Raw genomic sequence first — 18,073 nt, 5'->3', positions numbered from 1 at the left:
TTTTTGCAATGTTACGTAGATGGAAAAAATCTGTCCTTGAAACAGTCTTGATATGTTCGTCAAAAGAGAGATCAGGGTCAAGAGTAACGCCGAGGTCCTTCACAGTTTTATTTGAGACGACTTTACAACCATCAAGATTAATTGTCAGATTTAACAGAAGATCTCTTTGTTTCTTGGGACCTAGAACAAGCATCTCTGTTTTGTCCGAGTTTAAAAGTAGAAAGTTTGCAGCCATCCACTTCCTTATGTCTGAAACACAGGCTTCTAGCGAGGGCAATTTTGGGGCTTCACCATGTTTCATTGAAATGTACAGCTGTGTGTAATCCGCATAGCAGTGAAAGTTAACATTATGTTTTCGAATAACATCCCCAAGAGGTAAAATACACTGCTCAAAAAAATAAAGGGAACACTTAAACAACACAATGTAACTCCAAGTCAATCACAATTCTGTGAAATCAAACTGTCCACTTAGGAAGCAACACTGATTGACAATAAATTGCACATGCTGTTGTGCAAATGGAATAGACAAAAGGTGGAAATTATAGGCAATTAGCAAGACACCCCCAATAAAGGACTGATTCTGCAGGTGGTGACCACAGACCACTTCTCAGTTCCTATGCTTCCTGGCTGATGTTTTGGTCACTTTTGAATGCTGGCGGTGCTCTCACTCTAGTGGTAGCATGAGACGGAGTCTACAACCCACACAAGTGGCTCAGGTAGTGCAGCTCATCCAGGATGGCACATCAATGCGAGCTGTGGCAAGAAGGTTTGCTGTGTCTGTCAGCGTAGTGTCCAGAGCATGGAGGCGCTACCAGGAGACAGGCCAGTACATCAGGAGATGTGGAGGAGGCCGTAGGAGGGCAACAACCCAGCAGCAGGACCGCTACCTCCGCCTTTGTGCAAGGAGTAGCACTGCCAGAGCCCTGCAAAATGACCTCCAGCAGGCCACAAATGTGCATGAGCTCAACTGTGAATGGTCCTGGTGGACAAAAAAAAAACTGTCAAGGGAAGCCAGTTTGGATTTGTCTTCACACCAATCACATCAAAAGCAAAACGTCATTGACAGAATAAACTTGAATTGTTGCATCTCATTTTGTTGTTGTCCTTGGTGGCGAGCTAGCTAAAATTGTCCCTTTCCTAAATTAGCCATGGATGGAGGTAGGGATTTGGACTTGTGATTTTACTTAATTCTCTGTATTGGCCAATGATTATAATGGCGATTCTTATTCAACCATAAAGACATACATTTGGCTACCAAAGATGCGCAGGGAGAGAGAAACAATAGCCTATGTGAACTTTGATTTTATAATCTTAAATGTAAAGCAGATTTAATTTCATCTCCCTAATCATAAGAGCCATTTAAAGAACAATGCACATGATCATGGATTAATAACATAACTCTTATCAGAAGGGATTTTGGACCTGAACTGCCTTGGTTCTAAAAATGTGTTTCATTTCTTATATTCAGATGTGATAAATGTATTCCTCATTAAAGCTCACAATATAATATTATGCATAAATTGTAAGAGGCCTTATAAATGCAATATTATATTTGGAGGCTATTTATACAATAAAACAACTAAATAGAATACTTGAAAAAGACTGAGGATGATTTGACAAATTCTCATAACATATTTTCATTCCTGAAAATCTGTTTTAAACTGCAGTGCTATGGATGAAATCTGTGTTTCTTAACTTTTGCATTCAATCACTATATAAATTAAAATGTACAACCATCCGAAACCTGATGTAGATAATCAACCCATATACGATTGACAGACAGGCTAACAGATCCCCTAAATTTTTCTGAGCTGACAGAAAGAATACTGTATTTGATTTCTGAGAAATGCATGCCTAGCCTACGTGAGACTATCTGCTGCAGAGAGTAACACGAGTCCTGCTCTATAAACTTGATTTGGCAAGCTGGTACTTCTTGCTGAGTGTTGTGTCACAGAGTAAAAAACAGTGAAATATTTTCAAAAGATATATTAACTTCATTTGTCTTCATTGTAGACCTATGCAAGGAATATAGATTTAGGTCTTAGTTTGTCTCTCAAATTTCATATGATAAACAGTCAACAAGCAAAATAAAGTGGAGGAAACATCCAACAGATAATTGATAACAGAATGAATGGAGCATAGGACATTTGGGAACATAGAATAGAATAATATTGTGTACATATCCATAGCCTACTGTAGCCTACATGACTAAGACAGTCTGACCACAACCTTATAGGATACATACACACTTTAAGGCTCTGGCCAAGAATTGAAAGTTGAAAGCAAGTCAGGATGGATTCTTCTGAGAAGGAACTGAACAGGGTTGTGGCCAGTAGGGCACACCATAGCAAAACGTTTTACAACAGAACACAAAAAGCTGTGTTCTTATCGTACAAGTTCAGGCAGTACCTCTCGGTTTCGAAATAGTTTTCTCCCTATACTGAACACGACCTAACACGACCCAAGAGAGTGATGTGAAGGGTGAACAGGTTTTGTTTTCCACAAGCCTCCCTCACCAACAGCTGAACTGTTGCTTCAGCTCACAGGGAGCTTAATTCTAGTTGCAACGCTGGCGAGCTGAGCACTTTATTTACACTAGACCTGAGAGGAGCAGTACAAACTCCAGGCAACGTGCAGAGTGTGTACGTGAGAACATCATCACCCCCAAGCTTAAAAAGTAACCAGCTGCTATTTTAATTTTGAGCCTGTGCCAGTGTGTTGAATTTGGCCATTGGTTATTCCTTATTACAGCCACTCCCACCGACCTTTTGATTGACAACTGAGTGGCAAGCTAGGCATATGAGGAAATAATTTAAATAGTTATGTCATTGCCTTCACATCATTCATGATGTCATCTTTCACACAAACCAGATAAGATATTTATGTGACACAACACTAAATCTTTATTTCAACAATATATTGACTTTTAAGATGAAGATCACTTTAATGGTCAATTCCACACATGGACTAACTGAAATTTGACTTCCCCTTCCCCTGCCAACATACTGACTCAACTCCAGCCACTTTAATAATGGGAATTGATGGAAATTTATGTAAAAATGTATCACTAGCCACTTTAAACAATGCCACTTAATATAATGTTTACATACCATACATTACTCATCTCATATGTATATGTATATACTGTACTCTATATCATCTACTGCATCTTGCCATCTTTATGTAATACATGTATCACTAGCCACTTTATGTTTATATACCCTACATTACTCATCTCATATGTATATACTGTACTCTATACCATCTACTGCATCTTGCCTATGCCGTTCTGTACCATCACTCATTCATATATCTTTATGTACATATTCTTTATCCCTTTACACTTGTGTGTATAATGTAGTAGTTGTGGAATTGTTAGGTTAGATTACTCGTTGGTTATTACTGCATTGTCGGAACTAGAAGCACAAGCATTTCGCTACACTCGCATTAACATCTGCTAACAATGTGTATGTGACAAATAAAATTTGATTTAACCCCTCCAAAAGACACACATACATGTTTTGGAGAGGTCCGGGGGGGCTGCCACACTGGGAGCTGTTGTTGTTGTTGTGGGGGAGGGGGTTAAGTGCCTTACTCAAGGGCACAACAGCAGACAATGGCATCTAGGATTATATATCAGCAACCCTCTGGTTGCCAGCTCACTTCCCTTCCAATGTTTCCCGTCCGGTTGCTGGCTCGCCTCTCTAACCGCAAAGCTACCTTCCGCGCTTACCACCCGCTTCTTCCAAAGCAGAGTAACAGACAAGGAATCATGGAATCATGAATGAATGGCAAGTACCGTATTCCATTTCTTAGGATGTTAATTAACTATACTCATTTCTTACTCAAGACTTTTCTAGATGTACAGGAAATGGCAAAACAAGTTGGAGCCTCAAAATTCTCCACACGAAAGAGATTTATTTTAGAGCATGTGTCAACAGCAATGACACTTCAGAAACATTAACGTTTAAAGAAAAAAAACTGTTTGAGATTTAGAATACAGACATTTGGTCATTTTTGTTACATATATTAAAGAAAAGATAATGTCACAGTTAGCTTCAGCAATGCCCCCAAAATGTGGCTTTCCATCCTGAGACTGCTCAGTTAGTTTCATAACAAATATAACATTCTTGCTAACCAACATATCAAATCGAAAGTTTTACAGATATGTATACACACTCATACAATTGTATATACGAATACGTAATAAAATATGCCATCCGGGGAAAAAGATTCTAATCACAATTGCAGGAGGGATTTAGAATGTCATAAAAAGCAATTTATAAAAAGGTACAGTGAATAATAACTGTGTATATCTGTGCAATAGGAAACAACAAAACCGTTACATTTGCTGTGCAAACTGCAAAGCAACTCAGTAAGACAACAATGGTTTAATGTCCTAGAACATCAGACGTGCCACTGGACTACTCTCTGTACTCCCCCCCACCCTGTCCAAGAACACTGTTCATGTTTCCATGATGACAAGCACAGAAAAAAATAGTTCCAGGAAATGGAATGAGATCCTCGTTCTCTCTCTCCCCGTCTGTCCTCCAGGTCCAGGTGACAGCCATAAAATTAAAATGAGAATTCATTCTAATTCCATGGTGACAGCAGTCACAGGCACGCCCAGGCTTGGGTACAACTCGTGTCATTGAACCATCTCAAAGTACTGTAGTATGGCCATGATGTGCTGAGGCATGAACACGTAGCCAGTGTACACAGCCATCCCTGCTACAGATATCAGGATGGAGTCTGAGAGAGAGGTTAAGGAAATGTACCAATACTTATAACTATTATTGACTAGGGCTGCATTCCAAACAGCCCTCAAATTAAGTGGACCGCACTTGCCCGGAAATGTGTCACTTGTTCGTCCCACGGTTGTGTTTTCAGTCATCATGGAACCACTGGTAGCTGTTGTGTGTGCTTTATATGTGCTACAGTCAATTATGATTGCATTTCATATCTTGGCTAGAAGACAACGCATCCGAAGACATCGAATACTAGCCATCCAACTATATCAGGTATATCGGAAATTACAATGTATAAGTGTGATGTCAGGGAAAGTTGTATGGGCAAGCTAACGTTTCCAAAAGCTAACCAAACCAAGAAAAATCCTTTTATGATACGTGTTTGAGCCGTCATGCATTAGTAGCACAATTTCTAACTTATTTACATTTGTTTTTACTAACACTTGTATGTTGACTTCTCCATATTAATGTTGGTTTTAAGTTTTGGCTGACTTTTCTTAGCAGATGTACAATCATCGCAAATTGAATTATGGGGCATTTCAGGCCCTGGAGTGAACATAATTGTACACTCGCAAACTCAATCAAAAACGAGGGCTGAGGGGCTTATGTTGCCAACTTCCCTTGCTTGGCTAATCATTTGGACCGACGACAAAGATGACCACGGGGATTCCCCCAAGGGCAAAAGGCGAGGGTAAGTGGAGGAGGGTGTCTTGTATGTGTTTGAAACGCAGCCTAGGCCTTTAGTAGAACACAGCAAGCCACAGGTAAGCTAAATATGGTACACCTTCCTAATATTGAGTTGCACCTCCTTCTGCCCTCAGAACAGCCTCAATTCGTTGGGGCATGGACTCTACAAGGTGTTGAAAGCATTCCACGGGGATGCTGGGCCATGTTGACTCCAATGCGTCCTACAGTTGTGCCAAGTTGGCTGGATGTCCTTTGGGTGGTGGATCATTCTTGTTACACACGGGAAACTGTTGAGAGTGAAAAACCCAGCAGTGTTGCAGTTCTTGACACACTCAAACTGGTGCAACATACCCCGTTCAAAAGCACTTTTGTCTTGCCCATTCACCCTATGAATGGCACCCATACACAATCCATGTCTCAGTTGTCTCAGGGCTTGAAAATCCTTATTTAACCTGTCTCCTCCCCTTCATCTACACTGAGTGAAGTGGATTTTCAGCATCTCCATGTGAAATTATCAGATTTATATTTATTATTTAACTAGGCAAGTCAGTTAAGAACAAATTCTTATTTACAATGTCGGCCTAACCCGGCCAAACCCTAACCCGGAAGACGCTGGGCCAATTGTGCACCGCCCTATGGGACTCCCAATCACGGCCGGTTGTGATACAGCCTGGAATCGAATCAAGGTCTGTAGTGACACCTCTAGCACTGAGTTGCAGTGCCTTAGACCGCTGCGCCACTCGGGGGCCCCAAATATGCCTGGCAAAAATTCTTATACTTGCCGGTGTAACATAAACATTATCTCAGTTTGATATGGTGCTCGTGTATTAATGCTCATGTATTAATTCCTATATCTGCTATTAATATGTCATGTTTTGGTAATGGAGAAAGCACATGGCTAGCTTCACAGTCGCCTGTAATCAGTAGTTATTACTTCTAACCCAAAAACATTTTGGGGGAGATTTTAATAAGACTACAATGTTGTTTGGTTTATTGTTTGAACAGTCACTTAGATTACATTTGCTTATCGATGCAAAATAGGGTACTTTGATGCATAGCCTATAGATTAGAGGTCGACCGATTAATCGGAATGGCCGATTAATTAGGGCCGATTTCAAGGTTTCATAATAATCGTAAATCGGTATTTTTGGACACCGATTTGGCCGATAAAAAAAAATATATTTTTATTTTTTACACTTTTATTTAACTATGCAAGTCAGTTAAGAACACATTCTTATTTTCAATGACGGCCTAAGAACGGTGGGTTAACTGCCTTGTTCAGGGGCAGAACGACAGATTTTTACCTTGTCAGCTCGGGGATTCAATCTTGCAACCTTACGGTTAACTAGTCCAACACTCTAATCACCTGCTTTACATTGCACTCCACGAGGAGCCTGCCTGTTACGCGAATGCAGTAAGAAGCCAAGGTAAGTTGCTAGCTAGCATTAAACTTATCTTATAAAAAACAATCAATAAATCAATCATTCATAATCACTAGTTAACTACACATGGTTGATGATATTACTAGTTTATCTAGCGTGTCCTGCGTTGCATATAATCGATGCATATGTCGTTGCGCCAACGTGTACCTAACCATAAACATCAATGCCTTTCTTAAAATCAATACACAAGTATATATTTTTAAACCTGCATATTTAGTTAATATTGCCTGCTAACATGAATTTCTTTTAACAAGGAAAATTGTGTCACTTCTCTTGCAACAGAGTCCAGGTATATGCAGCAGTTTGGGCCGCCTGGCTCGTTGCGAACTGTGTGAAGACTATCTCTTCCTAACAAAGACAGCCAACTTCGCCAAACGGGGGATGATTTAACAAAAGCGCATTTGCGAAAAAAGCACAATCGTTGCACGACTGTACCTAACCATAAACATCAATGCCTTCCTTAAAATCAATACACAGAAGTATATATTTTTAAACCTGCATATTTAGCTAAACGAAATCCAGGTTAGCAGGCAATATTAACCAGGTGAAATTGTGTCACTTCTCTTGCGTTCATTGCACGCAGAGTCAGGGTATATGCAACAGTTTGGGCCGCCTGGCTCGTTGCGAACTAATTTGCCAGAATTTTACGTAATTATGACATAACATTGAAGGTTGTGCAATGTAACATTAATATTTAGATTTATGGATGCCACCCGTTAGATAAAATACAGCACGGTTCCATATTTCACTGAAAGAATAAACGTTTTGTTATCGAGATGATGGTTTCCGGATTCGACCATATTAATGACCTAAGGCTTGTATTTCTGTGTGTTATTATGTTATAATTAAGTCTATGATTTGATAGAGCAGTCTGACTGAGCGGTGGTAGGCAGCAGCAGGCTCATAAGCATTCATTCAAACAGCACTTTCCTGCGTTTTGCCAGCAGCTCTTCGCAATGCTTCAAGCATTTAGCCGTTTATGACTTCAAGCCTATCAACTCCCGAGATTTAGCTGGTGTAACCGATGTGAAATGGCTAGCTAGTTAGCGGGGTGCGTGCTAATAGCGTTTCAAACGTCACTCGCTCTGAGACTTGGAGTAGTTGTTCCCCTTGCTCTGCATGGGTAACGCTGCTTCGAGGGTGGCTGTTGTCGATGTGTTCCTGGTTCGAGCCCAGGTAGGAGCGAGTAGAGGGACGGAAGCTATACTGTTACACTGGCAGGCTAAATTGATTTTATTGATGTATTATATTAAGTTAAAATAAGTGTTCATTCAGTATTGTTGTAATTGTCATTGTCATTTTTTAAATCGGCCGATTAACTTCTCTAGGGTAGGGGGCAGCATTTGGAATTTTGGATGAGAAACATGCCCAAATTAAACTGCCTGCTTCTCGGGCCCAGAAGATATGATATGCATATAACTTGGATAGAAAACACTCTAAAGTTTCCAAAACTGTTAAAATAGTGTCTGTGAGTATAACAGAACTGATTTGGCAGGCGAAAACCTGAGAAAAATCCATTTGGGAAGTAGTTTTTCTTTTGGTTTTGTATGTTGCTGATACCCCCCCCCCCCCTTCTAATTTCCTTAATTTTGTGGCTAGATTCAAATACTTTCTGTGGCACACACTACTGGTCAACATGAGCTACCAAAATGACTCAGAAGTGTGCCAGGCCTTGCAGTCCCAAGATAAAAAGGGGGGGGATTTCAGCAGGCAAGAAAGTAGCCTTGCCGAAATCCCCCCTTTTCTAATTTCCTTAATTTTGTGGCTAGTCAAATACTTTCTGTGGCACACACTACTGGTTATTACACACGCGCACTTCAGCCGTTCCCTAAAGGTAATATGCAAATACATGCAAATAACTCCTTGGTTGTTTTGCCTACTATGATTAATTTGTTCCCATTGGAAACGACAAACTGCGGTCTATCGTGGGTTAGTTATAAAAAATCTTTGGTCAACACATTCACGATCTTATGCCAGATAAAGCAAATGGAATGAATATTTGAAATACAGATGGAGACCAGAGTTCCACATATCGCGAGAGTTGCGCACACACGCATTTTTACAGGTGCGACAAGGCCCTACTACCTGGCTGTAAAAAGTCGACCAATTTCACCACACTACACTGTCCTAGGGCGGACTAGTACGGTTGTCCATCAGCAGTAATAGTTTATTACTTTGTAACGACTCGAAATTATAGCGCAAGGTGTAGCCGACTAAACGCTAAGATTTACCATACTAGTCCCCGCTCAACTACATTGAAAAACATTGAGTTCAGTCGACTACGTAAGGTAATTAACTACAACACCTTGCCTATCTCAGGCTAAGATACCCAAGTAGCCGAGTTATTTTCGAACCATTCTCGACCCAAAAAGGATACTGAAGATTGCTCTCTCCCAAGGTTCCAACATGTATAAAGCCGTGACGAGAATATACTGGTAATACAACCAGGAGATTTTCTTCCAGACATCTTCAAACGCCATAACTTTACGTCGTATTCTCTCTTTTTAATGATCGCCGATTAGTTCCTGGTAACAATGACGTTTAATCACACGTTTTTCTTTGTCAACCAATCACGAATACCATGAAAAACGACGCGCAAAGGGGAGTTCCCACTTCCTTTCCTGTACTGACTCCTCAGATTTCAAAAGAAAAGCTTATTCTATAAAATACACTGCTACCAAAGAAATGGAGATGGAAGAAAGTACAATCTTTGGTGCTAATTTAAGCCCACTGGGGACCAGTAATGTCACCATGCGGCGGCCCCTTCATATTTGGTCCCTCCTTGCTTTTGGATAAAACTTTTAGGATAAATCTGAACCAAATCTCTTTCTGCCAAATCATATGCTACAACTAAGATCTAGTTTACATGATTCAATGACATTGGGTTGAAATATTTCCTTTACATTTTTGCTCATTGCAAACATGTTTTTCTTTCTTATTTCTAGTAATACAATCAGAGGAAAGTTCTGTAAGAGACTTTAGCTACAAAATAATATTAAAAACGTGAACATTTTATTTTGATATGTACTAATGACCAAATATCTGTGGTAGCCAGGTCCAACTTCAGAAAAACAAAATAAGTAGATTTGTTGCACACACAAAATATATATATAAATACCAAGAAAAATACAATAAACACCATAGGGGTAAACGTAATATAACGTTGGAGGACAGTGGCTGTACAGCATACCTTTACAAAATACACACCTGTCTTATAACAGAAAAATATGTTGGCATGTGCATTCAGGCAATTATAACAGAAAAATATGTTGGCATGTGCATTCAGGTAACAAATGTTTTAACAGAGCTATCACAAAGGTCACAGCAAGTCATTTTAGCAGTGGCTGGCGAGGATGTTAAAAAAGTGGTAGACCTCGTCCTTATCGAGCACTGCCACCTCAGTGGAGCACTCTGTGCACTGGACAGGATGGTAGATCTCTTCGCCCATCCCCACCACCACTCCTGAATCTGTGGCTTCCATTGCCGCTGTTGGCTCTGGTTGACGCCCTTTCCTCTTTCTGTTCCTCAGATTTTTCTCGTTGAGTGTTTTGTACCGTAAAATCTCCTCTTTGTTTACTGTGCAGTTCATGACAAACATGGCTCTGTATTGTGTCCTGTATTTGTCATGCCTGTGGACAAAAAAAAAGCGGTCAACTCAGACAAATGACATTTTTCTTCTATTTCGATTAAAGACAATATTCACAGCCAAATTAATTTACAAGTCTTAATTTCCTACCTTTGGCAGTCGAGGCACAGCATGGTCATGCATGCTGGGCAGTTAAGAACAGAATCGCTGCTTGGAAGCCCCTGGGACTGCCCTCTTCTGTTCTGTGAAGATGGCAATCTTCTCTTTTCATTGTACCTGATCAAATAGGGGAACATAATTGACATCTGTGACCAAAACCAACCCTACTCATGGACTAAAAAGCACTTTCAAATGAGATTCTCCACCAAGCATGCTTTACTAATCTGGGTTCGGGAAACCGACCCTAAATATTTCGATTTTCTTTAAACCTTCACCTGGTTTGTTTTTATTTTGCACACTAATAAGATGCTATTGAGCCCACACTACTACACTGTCTGAGCCAAGGACTACATGCTTTCTGGTAAGTTTTGATTACAATACTGGGTGGGGTAAATATATTTCATATGACATACATTATTTTTTGTTAAGTAGTAAATGGTAGCCTACAGCAAAGTGTGTTTAAAACATTTCTAACTTGTTAACAATTTCTGCTAGTTTGTTTTTTCTACCATGTGGGTTTTAGCTTGCTTGAGCCTGCTAACTGAGGAGTATTAATTCACCCGTTTCCATACATGATTCATTTTAAAACATTTATCCTACAAAGGAGTTGTTTAATCTAACTGCTTAACTATTTTTCTGTACATGGAATTGTATTTGTTTTTTTAAACAAATGTTTTTCTAATCTTTACTAATGTAGAAGGAAAAGCGGTGTACATTTGCAAATACTGTGCCAAATCATATGTGAAGAATGCAACAAAAATGCAGAATCATCTGGCCAAGTGCAAAAAGTTCCCTCAGCGCTCACAACAAGCAACCTCTGACAAAAGTCCCTCTACTTCTATTCGAGGTGAAAATTATGAATCAGACACCTTATCGATAGCAACAGCTCATGGTCCTCCTGGAATCAGAAGTTTTTTTGACTCAATGGAGGAACATAGTCAGAGAAATGCTGATGAATATCTTGGTTGAGCTGTGTATGCAACTGGTTCACCTCTGATACTCACAGGCAATGTGTATTGGAAGATATTTCTGAATGTTCTTCACCCAGCATACACCCCTCCAACCAGACTTGCTTTATCTACTCATTTGCTGGACGCAGACTTCAACAGAGTTCAAGTGAAGGTCAAGCAAATCATAGAGAAAGCAGACTGTATTGCAATCATCTCTGATGGGTGGTCGAATGTTTGTGGGCAAGGAATAATTAACTACATAATCTCCACCCCTCAACCAGTATTCTACAAGAGCACAGACACAAGGAACAACAGACAGCAGAAACCTGCTGAGAAGGATTATTACCACAGCAAGCAAAGTACTTGGAGTCAAACAGACAGGCCTGGATGAGATTTTTAAGGTCAGGGCCCTCCGTAAGGCTCACAAAATCATTTTAGACCCAAGTCACCCCCTGTACCTGGACTTTGAATTACTCCCCTCTGGGCGCAGGTATAGTGCACCCCTCAGCAGGAAAAATAGAACGAGACAATCATTTGTGCCAGGTGTGATATCCCTCTTAAATAGCTTGGGCAAATGTTCCCATTGACCCCGTAAGGCCAGCAGGCTAGTCTTTTCTTCTTTTTTAAATTTTAAATTTTATTTTATTTATTGGTGCGTGACTGTTATTGAAAGTTGTATTGTCAATCCTGTTTTGTATTTAACGCCACTTTAAATGTGTACATGACACTGCAACAAAATTTCCCCATGGGGACAATAAAGTAAGTAAGATCTGAGATAGGTTTGCTAAACAAACACCAGTCTCTACATTGCAGATGAGCTGAAGGCAGTCATCAATGACCTTGGACCACAGAAGGTACTGGTGACAGACAATGCTGCGAACATGATGGCTGCTTGGTCTAAAGTGGAGTCCTACCCTCACATCACACCCATTGGCTGTGCTGCTCATGCATTGAATCTGCTCCTCAAGGACATCATGGATACACTCTACAAGTGAGCCAAGGAAATGGTTATGTACAGTGGGGAGAACAACTATTTGATACACTGCCGATTTTGCATGTAGAGGTCTGTAATTTTTATCATAGGTACACTTCAACTGTGAGAGACGGAATCTAAAACAAAAATCCAGAAAATCACATTGTATGATTTTTAAGTAATTAATTTGCATTTTATTGCATGACATAAGTATTTGATCACCTAACAACCAGTAAGAATTCTGGCTCTCACAGACCTGTTAGTTTTTCTTTAAGAAGCCCTCCTGTTCTCCACTCATTACCTGTATTAACTGCACCTGTTTGAACTCGTTACCTGTATAAAAAGACACCTGTCCACACACTCAATCAAACAGACTCCAACCTCTCCACAATGGCCAAGACCAGAGAGCTGTGTAAGGACATCAGGGATAAAATTGTAGACCTGCACAAGGCTGGGATGGGCTACAGGACAATAGGCAAGCAGCTTGGTGATGGGGTGATGGAGGTAGATATGTATAGGGGTAAGGTTACTAGGCAACAGGATATAAGATGAACAGAGTAGCAGCAGCTTGCATGTGCAGTCAGTATAAATGTGTTTTTCTTTTGTTTTGTTTTTCTCCCACACCTTTATTTAACCAGGTAGGCTAGTTGAGAACAAGTTCTCATTTACAACTGCGACCTGGCCAAGATAAAGCAAAGCAGTGTGACACAAACAACAACACAGAGTTACACATGGAATAAACAAACATACAGTCAATAACACAATAGAAAAAGTCTATATACAGTGTGTGCAAATGAGGTAAGGCAATAAATAGGCCATAGTGGCAAAATAATTAAAATTTAGCAATTAAACACTGGAGTGATAGATGTGCAGAAGATAAATGTGCAAGTAGAGATACTGGGGTGCAAAGGAGCAAAAAATAAATAAATAAAAATAACAGTATGGGGATGAGGTAGTTGGATGGGCTATATACAGATGGGCTATGCACATGTGCAATGATCTGTGAGCTGCTCTGACAGCTGGTGCTTAAAGTTAGTGAGGGAGATATGGGTCTCGAGCTTCACTGATTTTTGCAATTCGTTCCAGTCATTGGCAGCAGAGAACTGAAAGGAAAGGCAGTCAAAGGAGGAATTGGCTTTGGGGGTGACCAGTGAAATATACCTGCTGGAGCGCGTGCTATGGGTGGGTGCTGCTATGGTCACCAGTGAGCTGAGATAAGGCGGGGCTTTACCTAGCAAAGACTTAGATGACCTGGAGCCAGTGGGTTTGGTGACGAATATGAAGCGAAGGCCAGCCAATGAGAGCATACAGGTCGCAGTGGTGGGTAGTATATGGGGATTTGGTGACAAAAAGGATGGCACTGTGATAGACTGCATCCAATTTGCTGAGTAGAGAGTTGGAGGCTATTTTGTAAATGACATCGCCGAAGTCAAGGATCGGCAGGATAGTCAGTTTTACGATGGTATGTTTGGCAGCATGAGTGAAGGATGCTTTGTTGCGAAATAGGAAACCAATTCTAGATTTAATTTTGAATTGGAGATGCTTAATGTGAGTCTGGAAGGAGAGTTTACAGTCTAACCAGACACCTAGGTATTTGTAGGTGTCCACATATTCCTAGTCAGAACTGTCCAGAGTAGTGATGCTGGATGGGCGGGCAGGTGAGGGCAGCGATCGGTTAAAGAGCATGCATTTCGTTTTACCAGCATTTAAGAGCAGTTGGAGGCCACAGAAGGAGAGTTGTATGGCATTGAAGCTCGTCTGGAGGTTAGTTAACAAAGAAGGGCCAGAAGTATACAGAATGGTGTTGTCTGTGTAGAGGTAGATCAGAGAATCACCAGCAGCAAGATACATCATTGATGTATACCGAGAAAAGAGTCGGCCCGAGAATTGAACCCTGTGGCACCCCCATAGAGACTGCCAGAGGTCCGGACAACAGGCCCTCCGATTTGACACACTGAACTCTGTCTGAGAAGTAGTTGGTGAACCAGGCGAGGCAGTCATTTGAGAAACCAAGGCTATTGAGTCTGCCGATAAGAATGTGGTGATTGACAGAGTCGAAAGCCTTGGCCAGGTCGATGAATACAGCTGCACAGTATTGTCTCTTATCGATGGCGGTTATGATATTGCTTAGGACCTTGAGCGTGGCTGAGGTGCACCCATGACTAGCTCGGAAACCAGATTGCATAGCGGAGAAGGTACGGTGGGATTCGAAATGGTCGGTGTTCTGTTTGTTAACTTGGCTTTCGAAGACTTTAGAAAGGCAGGGTAAGATAAATATAGGTCTGTAGCAGTTTGGGTCTAGAGTGTCTCCCCCTTTGAAGAGGGGGATGACCGCGGCAGCTTTCCAATCTTTGGGGATCTCAGACGATATGAAAGAGGTTGAACAGGCTAGAAATAGGGGTTGCAACAATTTCGGCTGATAATTGATTTGTTGATTTGTAGGGGTCCAGATTTTGCAGCTATTTCAGAAAATCAGCTATCTGGATTTGGGTGAAGGAGAAATGGGGGGGCTTGGGCAAGTTGCTGTGAGGGGAAAGCATAGCCAGCCGTAGAAAAAGACATTGAAATTCTCAATTATCGTGGATTTATCTTTGGTGACAGTGTTTCCTAGCCTCAGTGCAGTGGGCAGTTGGCAGTTGGGTCCATTATTCTCCATGGACTTTACAGTGTCCCAGAACTTTTTGGAGTTTGTGCTACAGGATGCAAATTTCTGTTTGAAAATGCTAGCCTTTTCTTTCCTAACTGCCTGTGTATATTGTTTCCTAACTTCCCTGAAAAGTTGCATATCGCGGGTGCTATTCGATGCTAATGCAGTACGCCACAGGATGTTTTTGTGCTGGTCAAGGGCAGTCAGGTCTGAAGTGAACCAAGGGCTATATCTGTTCCTGGTACAATTTTTTTTGAATGGGGCATGCTTATTTAAGATGGTGAGGAAATAACTTTTAAAGAATAGCCAGGCATCCTCTACTGACAGAATGAGGTCAATATCCTTCCAGGATACCCGGGCCAGGTCGATTAGAAAGGCCTGCTCGCTGAAGCGTTTTAGGGAGCGTTTGACTGTGATGAGGGGTGGTTGTTAGACCCCAGACCCATTACTGACGCAGGCAATGATCGCTGAGATCCTGGTTGAAGACAGAAGAGGTATATTTGGAGGGCAGGTTGGTTAGGATGATATCTATGAGGGTGCCCGTGTTTACAGATTTGGGGTTGTACCTGGTAGGTTAATTTATAATCTGTGTGAGATTGAGGGCATCAAGCTTAGACTGTAGGATGGCCGGGATGTTAAGCATGTCCCAGTTTAGGTCACCTAACAGCACGAGCTCTGAAGATAGATGGGGGGAAATCAATTCACATATGGTGTCCAGGGCACAGCTGGGGGCAGAAGGTGGTCTATAGTTAGGTATGGAAATTTCAGGGGTTTTGTTGGTCTTCCTAAGCCAGGATTCAGACACGGCTAGGACATCCGGGTTGGCAGTGTGCTAAAGCAGTGAATAAAACAAACTTAGGGAGGAGGCTTCTAATGTTAACATGCATGAAACCAAGGTTTTTACGGTTACAGAAGTCAACAAATGAGAGCGCCTCGGGAATGGGAGTGGAGCTAGGCACTGCAGGGCCTGAATTAACCTCTACATCACCAGAGGAACAAAGGAGGAGTAGGATAAGGGTACGGCTAACGGCTATAAGAACTGGTCGTCTAGTACGTTCGGAACAGAGAGTAAAAGGAGCAGGTTTCTGGGCGCGGTAGAATAGATTCAAGGCATAATGTACAGACAAAGGTGTGAGTGAGGAAATTGTGGAGTGAGTGTTTGTGTGTGTGTGTGTGTGTGTGTGTGTGTGTGTGTAGGGCCCTGTGAGTGTGCAGAGACAGTGCAAATACTGAAATAAAGGTCAATAAAGATACAGGGTAAACTCTGTCCATGTAGATATTTTATTAGCTATTTATCAGTCGTATTGCTTGGGGATAGAACCTGTTCAAGAGCCTGTTGGTGTCAGACTTGATGCACCAGTACCTCTTACACACCAAAACACTTTTGTAACAGTTTGTATTATGTGGATACATTGCTTACCTCTTCCTCTTGGCATCCACCCATGCCTGATCCCGGTCATCCTCATCAGGGTCGTACAGTAGTTCATCGTTGGTGGGGATGGATCGCTGTTTCCTGCATCTCTTACCTGACGAACTACCTGCAGAAGAGGATCAAATGATTATGTTTTTTATTGAAGTATCTGTACAACATAATAAGACTGTCCTGAACTTTAAAACATGCTGGATGGAGAATCTCCATTGAAATAGCTTTTGAGTCCAGGGCTAAGCTTAATCTGTGTCCAGGAAACCGGCCCTCGGTGTCACAGAGTTTGGTTTACCAATGAATCCGAGCTACACACTTACTTGGAGCTATTTCCTCCTCTTCTGAATCGGAGTCAAAATAAACGTTGTCATAAAGCTCTGGCAACCCAGGTCTTGAAGCATTATCATTGGTACCCGAAGTCTCCCCTGGGATGGACAGATGGACACTCATCAATGAGTACAGCGGTACAATGTTATTGAGATAAAATGTCCAACAAATTCAGTAAATGCAGCTGAAGTGTTATCACTATTCATAACAGAATATCCCCCACAAAAAAAATGAAAATAATGCTAGAAGGAAATTCCACCTGCTGATGCTGTAGGGGGCAACCATTTGCACTCCATAGTTGTAATGGTGGTGCTGAGCTCTGCCTCCATCTCCTTCTCAAACTCATCCCCACTGGAGGACTCACTCTCCCCAGTGAGGTATTCTCGGATGAGTTTCTTCTTCTGATCCGGTGTCCCGTTCAAGAGCACTTCCAGCTCATCCTCAGAGCTGGAAATACAGCAACAACATTGGGGGGTCTTGATGATGTACAGTTTTAAATGGGTCAGATCCTGTTTGAACAACACTCACAACTTTTGCGCCCCAACAATAAAGTACTTATGGAGGACTGAGGTCAATGATTTCAATTGCCACTTTTTGAAATGGAATTGACCCCAACCCTGCATCACAGATTTGTCCAAGTAGTCTTGCATTTTATGGGCCTAAAAGCAAATCAAGGCAACATAATGTTAACACAATACCCAAACCATTAACACGTTAGCCTACTAGTAGATAGCATCACTAGCGACCATGCTTGCATTGAACCACCAGCTTACGTTAAGTCTGCTAGCCATCTATCCAAATGCTTACGCCAAAACATGCAACAATATTTACCTGTCTTCAGCTCTTTCTTCATCACTTGGCTCCTCTATCTCATATGAATCATCCTCTACGTGTCTGTTCATTTGGTATTTTGAGAATTCTAACAATCTAACCAACGAAAACGGTTAAGAGGTAGCTAAAGATAAACAGAGGAAACTTGAGACGCACGCCAGGATCTTGTAGCTAACTTGATTACTTCCGGTTTGCGCTTTTCAAAGTAAAAGTTCGGTGTGTGAGATTCATCAGTAGAAACAAAATTGTTTGAAGTAGCGGACAGTTTTCAATGAATTGGTTTAATGTGTTTCTTCCTTG

The 18,073-nt window shown here is 41.3% G+C and overlaps 2 protein-coding genes across 2 annotated transcripts; both read right to left on the bottom strand.

Moving 5' to 3' along the window:
* Positions 1–3,898: 3,898 nt before the first annotated feature.
* sptssa (serine palmitoyltransferase, small subunit A) lies at positions 3,899–9,424 on the bottom strand. Its single transcript, XM_071382752.1, has 2 exons — positions 9,255–9,424; positions 3,899–4,752 (listed from the first exon to the last, which is right to left on the bottom strand). Exons 1-2 carry the CDS (start codon positions 9,355–9,357, stop codon positions 4,649–4,651), a joined length of 207 nt encoding a protein of 68 aa, XP_071238853.1. The 5' UTR covers positions 9,358–9,424; the 3' UTR covers positions 3,899–4,648.
* Positions 9,425–9,867: 443 nt separating this feature from the next.
* On the bottom strand, positions 9,868–18,029 carry LOC139563824 (E2F-associated phosphoprotein-like). Its single transcript, XM_071382751.1, has 6 exons — positions 17,774–18,029; positions 17,202–17,389; positions 16,936–17,040; positions 16,613–16,730; positions 10,614–10,739; positions 9,868–10,506 (listed from the first exon to the last, which is right to left on the bottom strand). Exons 1-6 carry the CDS (start codon positions 17,842–17,844, stop codon positions 10,212–10,214), a joined length of 903 nt encoding a protein of 300 aa, XP_071238852.1. The 5' UTR covers positions 17,845–18,029; the 3' UTR covers positions 9,868–10,211.
* Between the last annotated feature and the right edge of the window lie 44 nt (positions 18,030–18,073).

This window comes from Salvelinus alpinus, chromosome 34 (genome assembly GCF_045679555.1).
Source record: "Salvelinus alpinus chromosome 34, SLU_Salpinus.1, whole genome shotgun sequence".
Classification (NCBI taxonomy): Eukaryota; Metazoa; Chordata; class Actinopteri; order Salmoniformes; family Salmonidae; genus Salvelinus; species Salvelinus alpinus.
The sequence above is the reverse complement of the archived record's forward strand: the minus strand, read 5'-3'. Positions and strand labels throughout refer to the sequence as shown.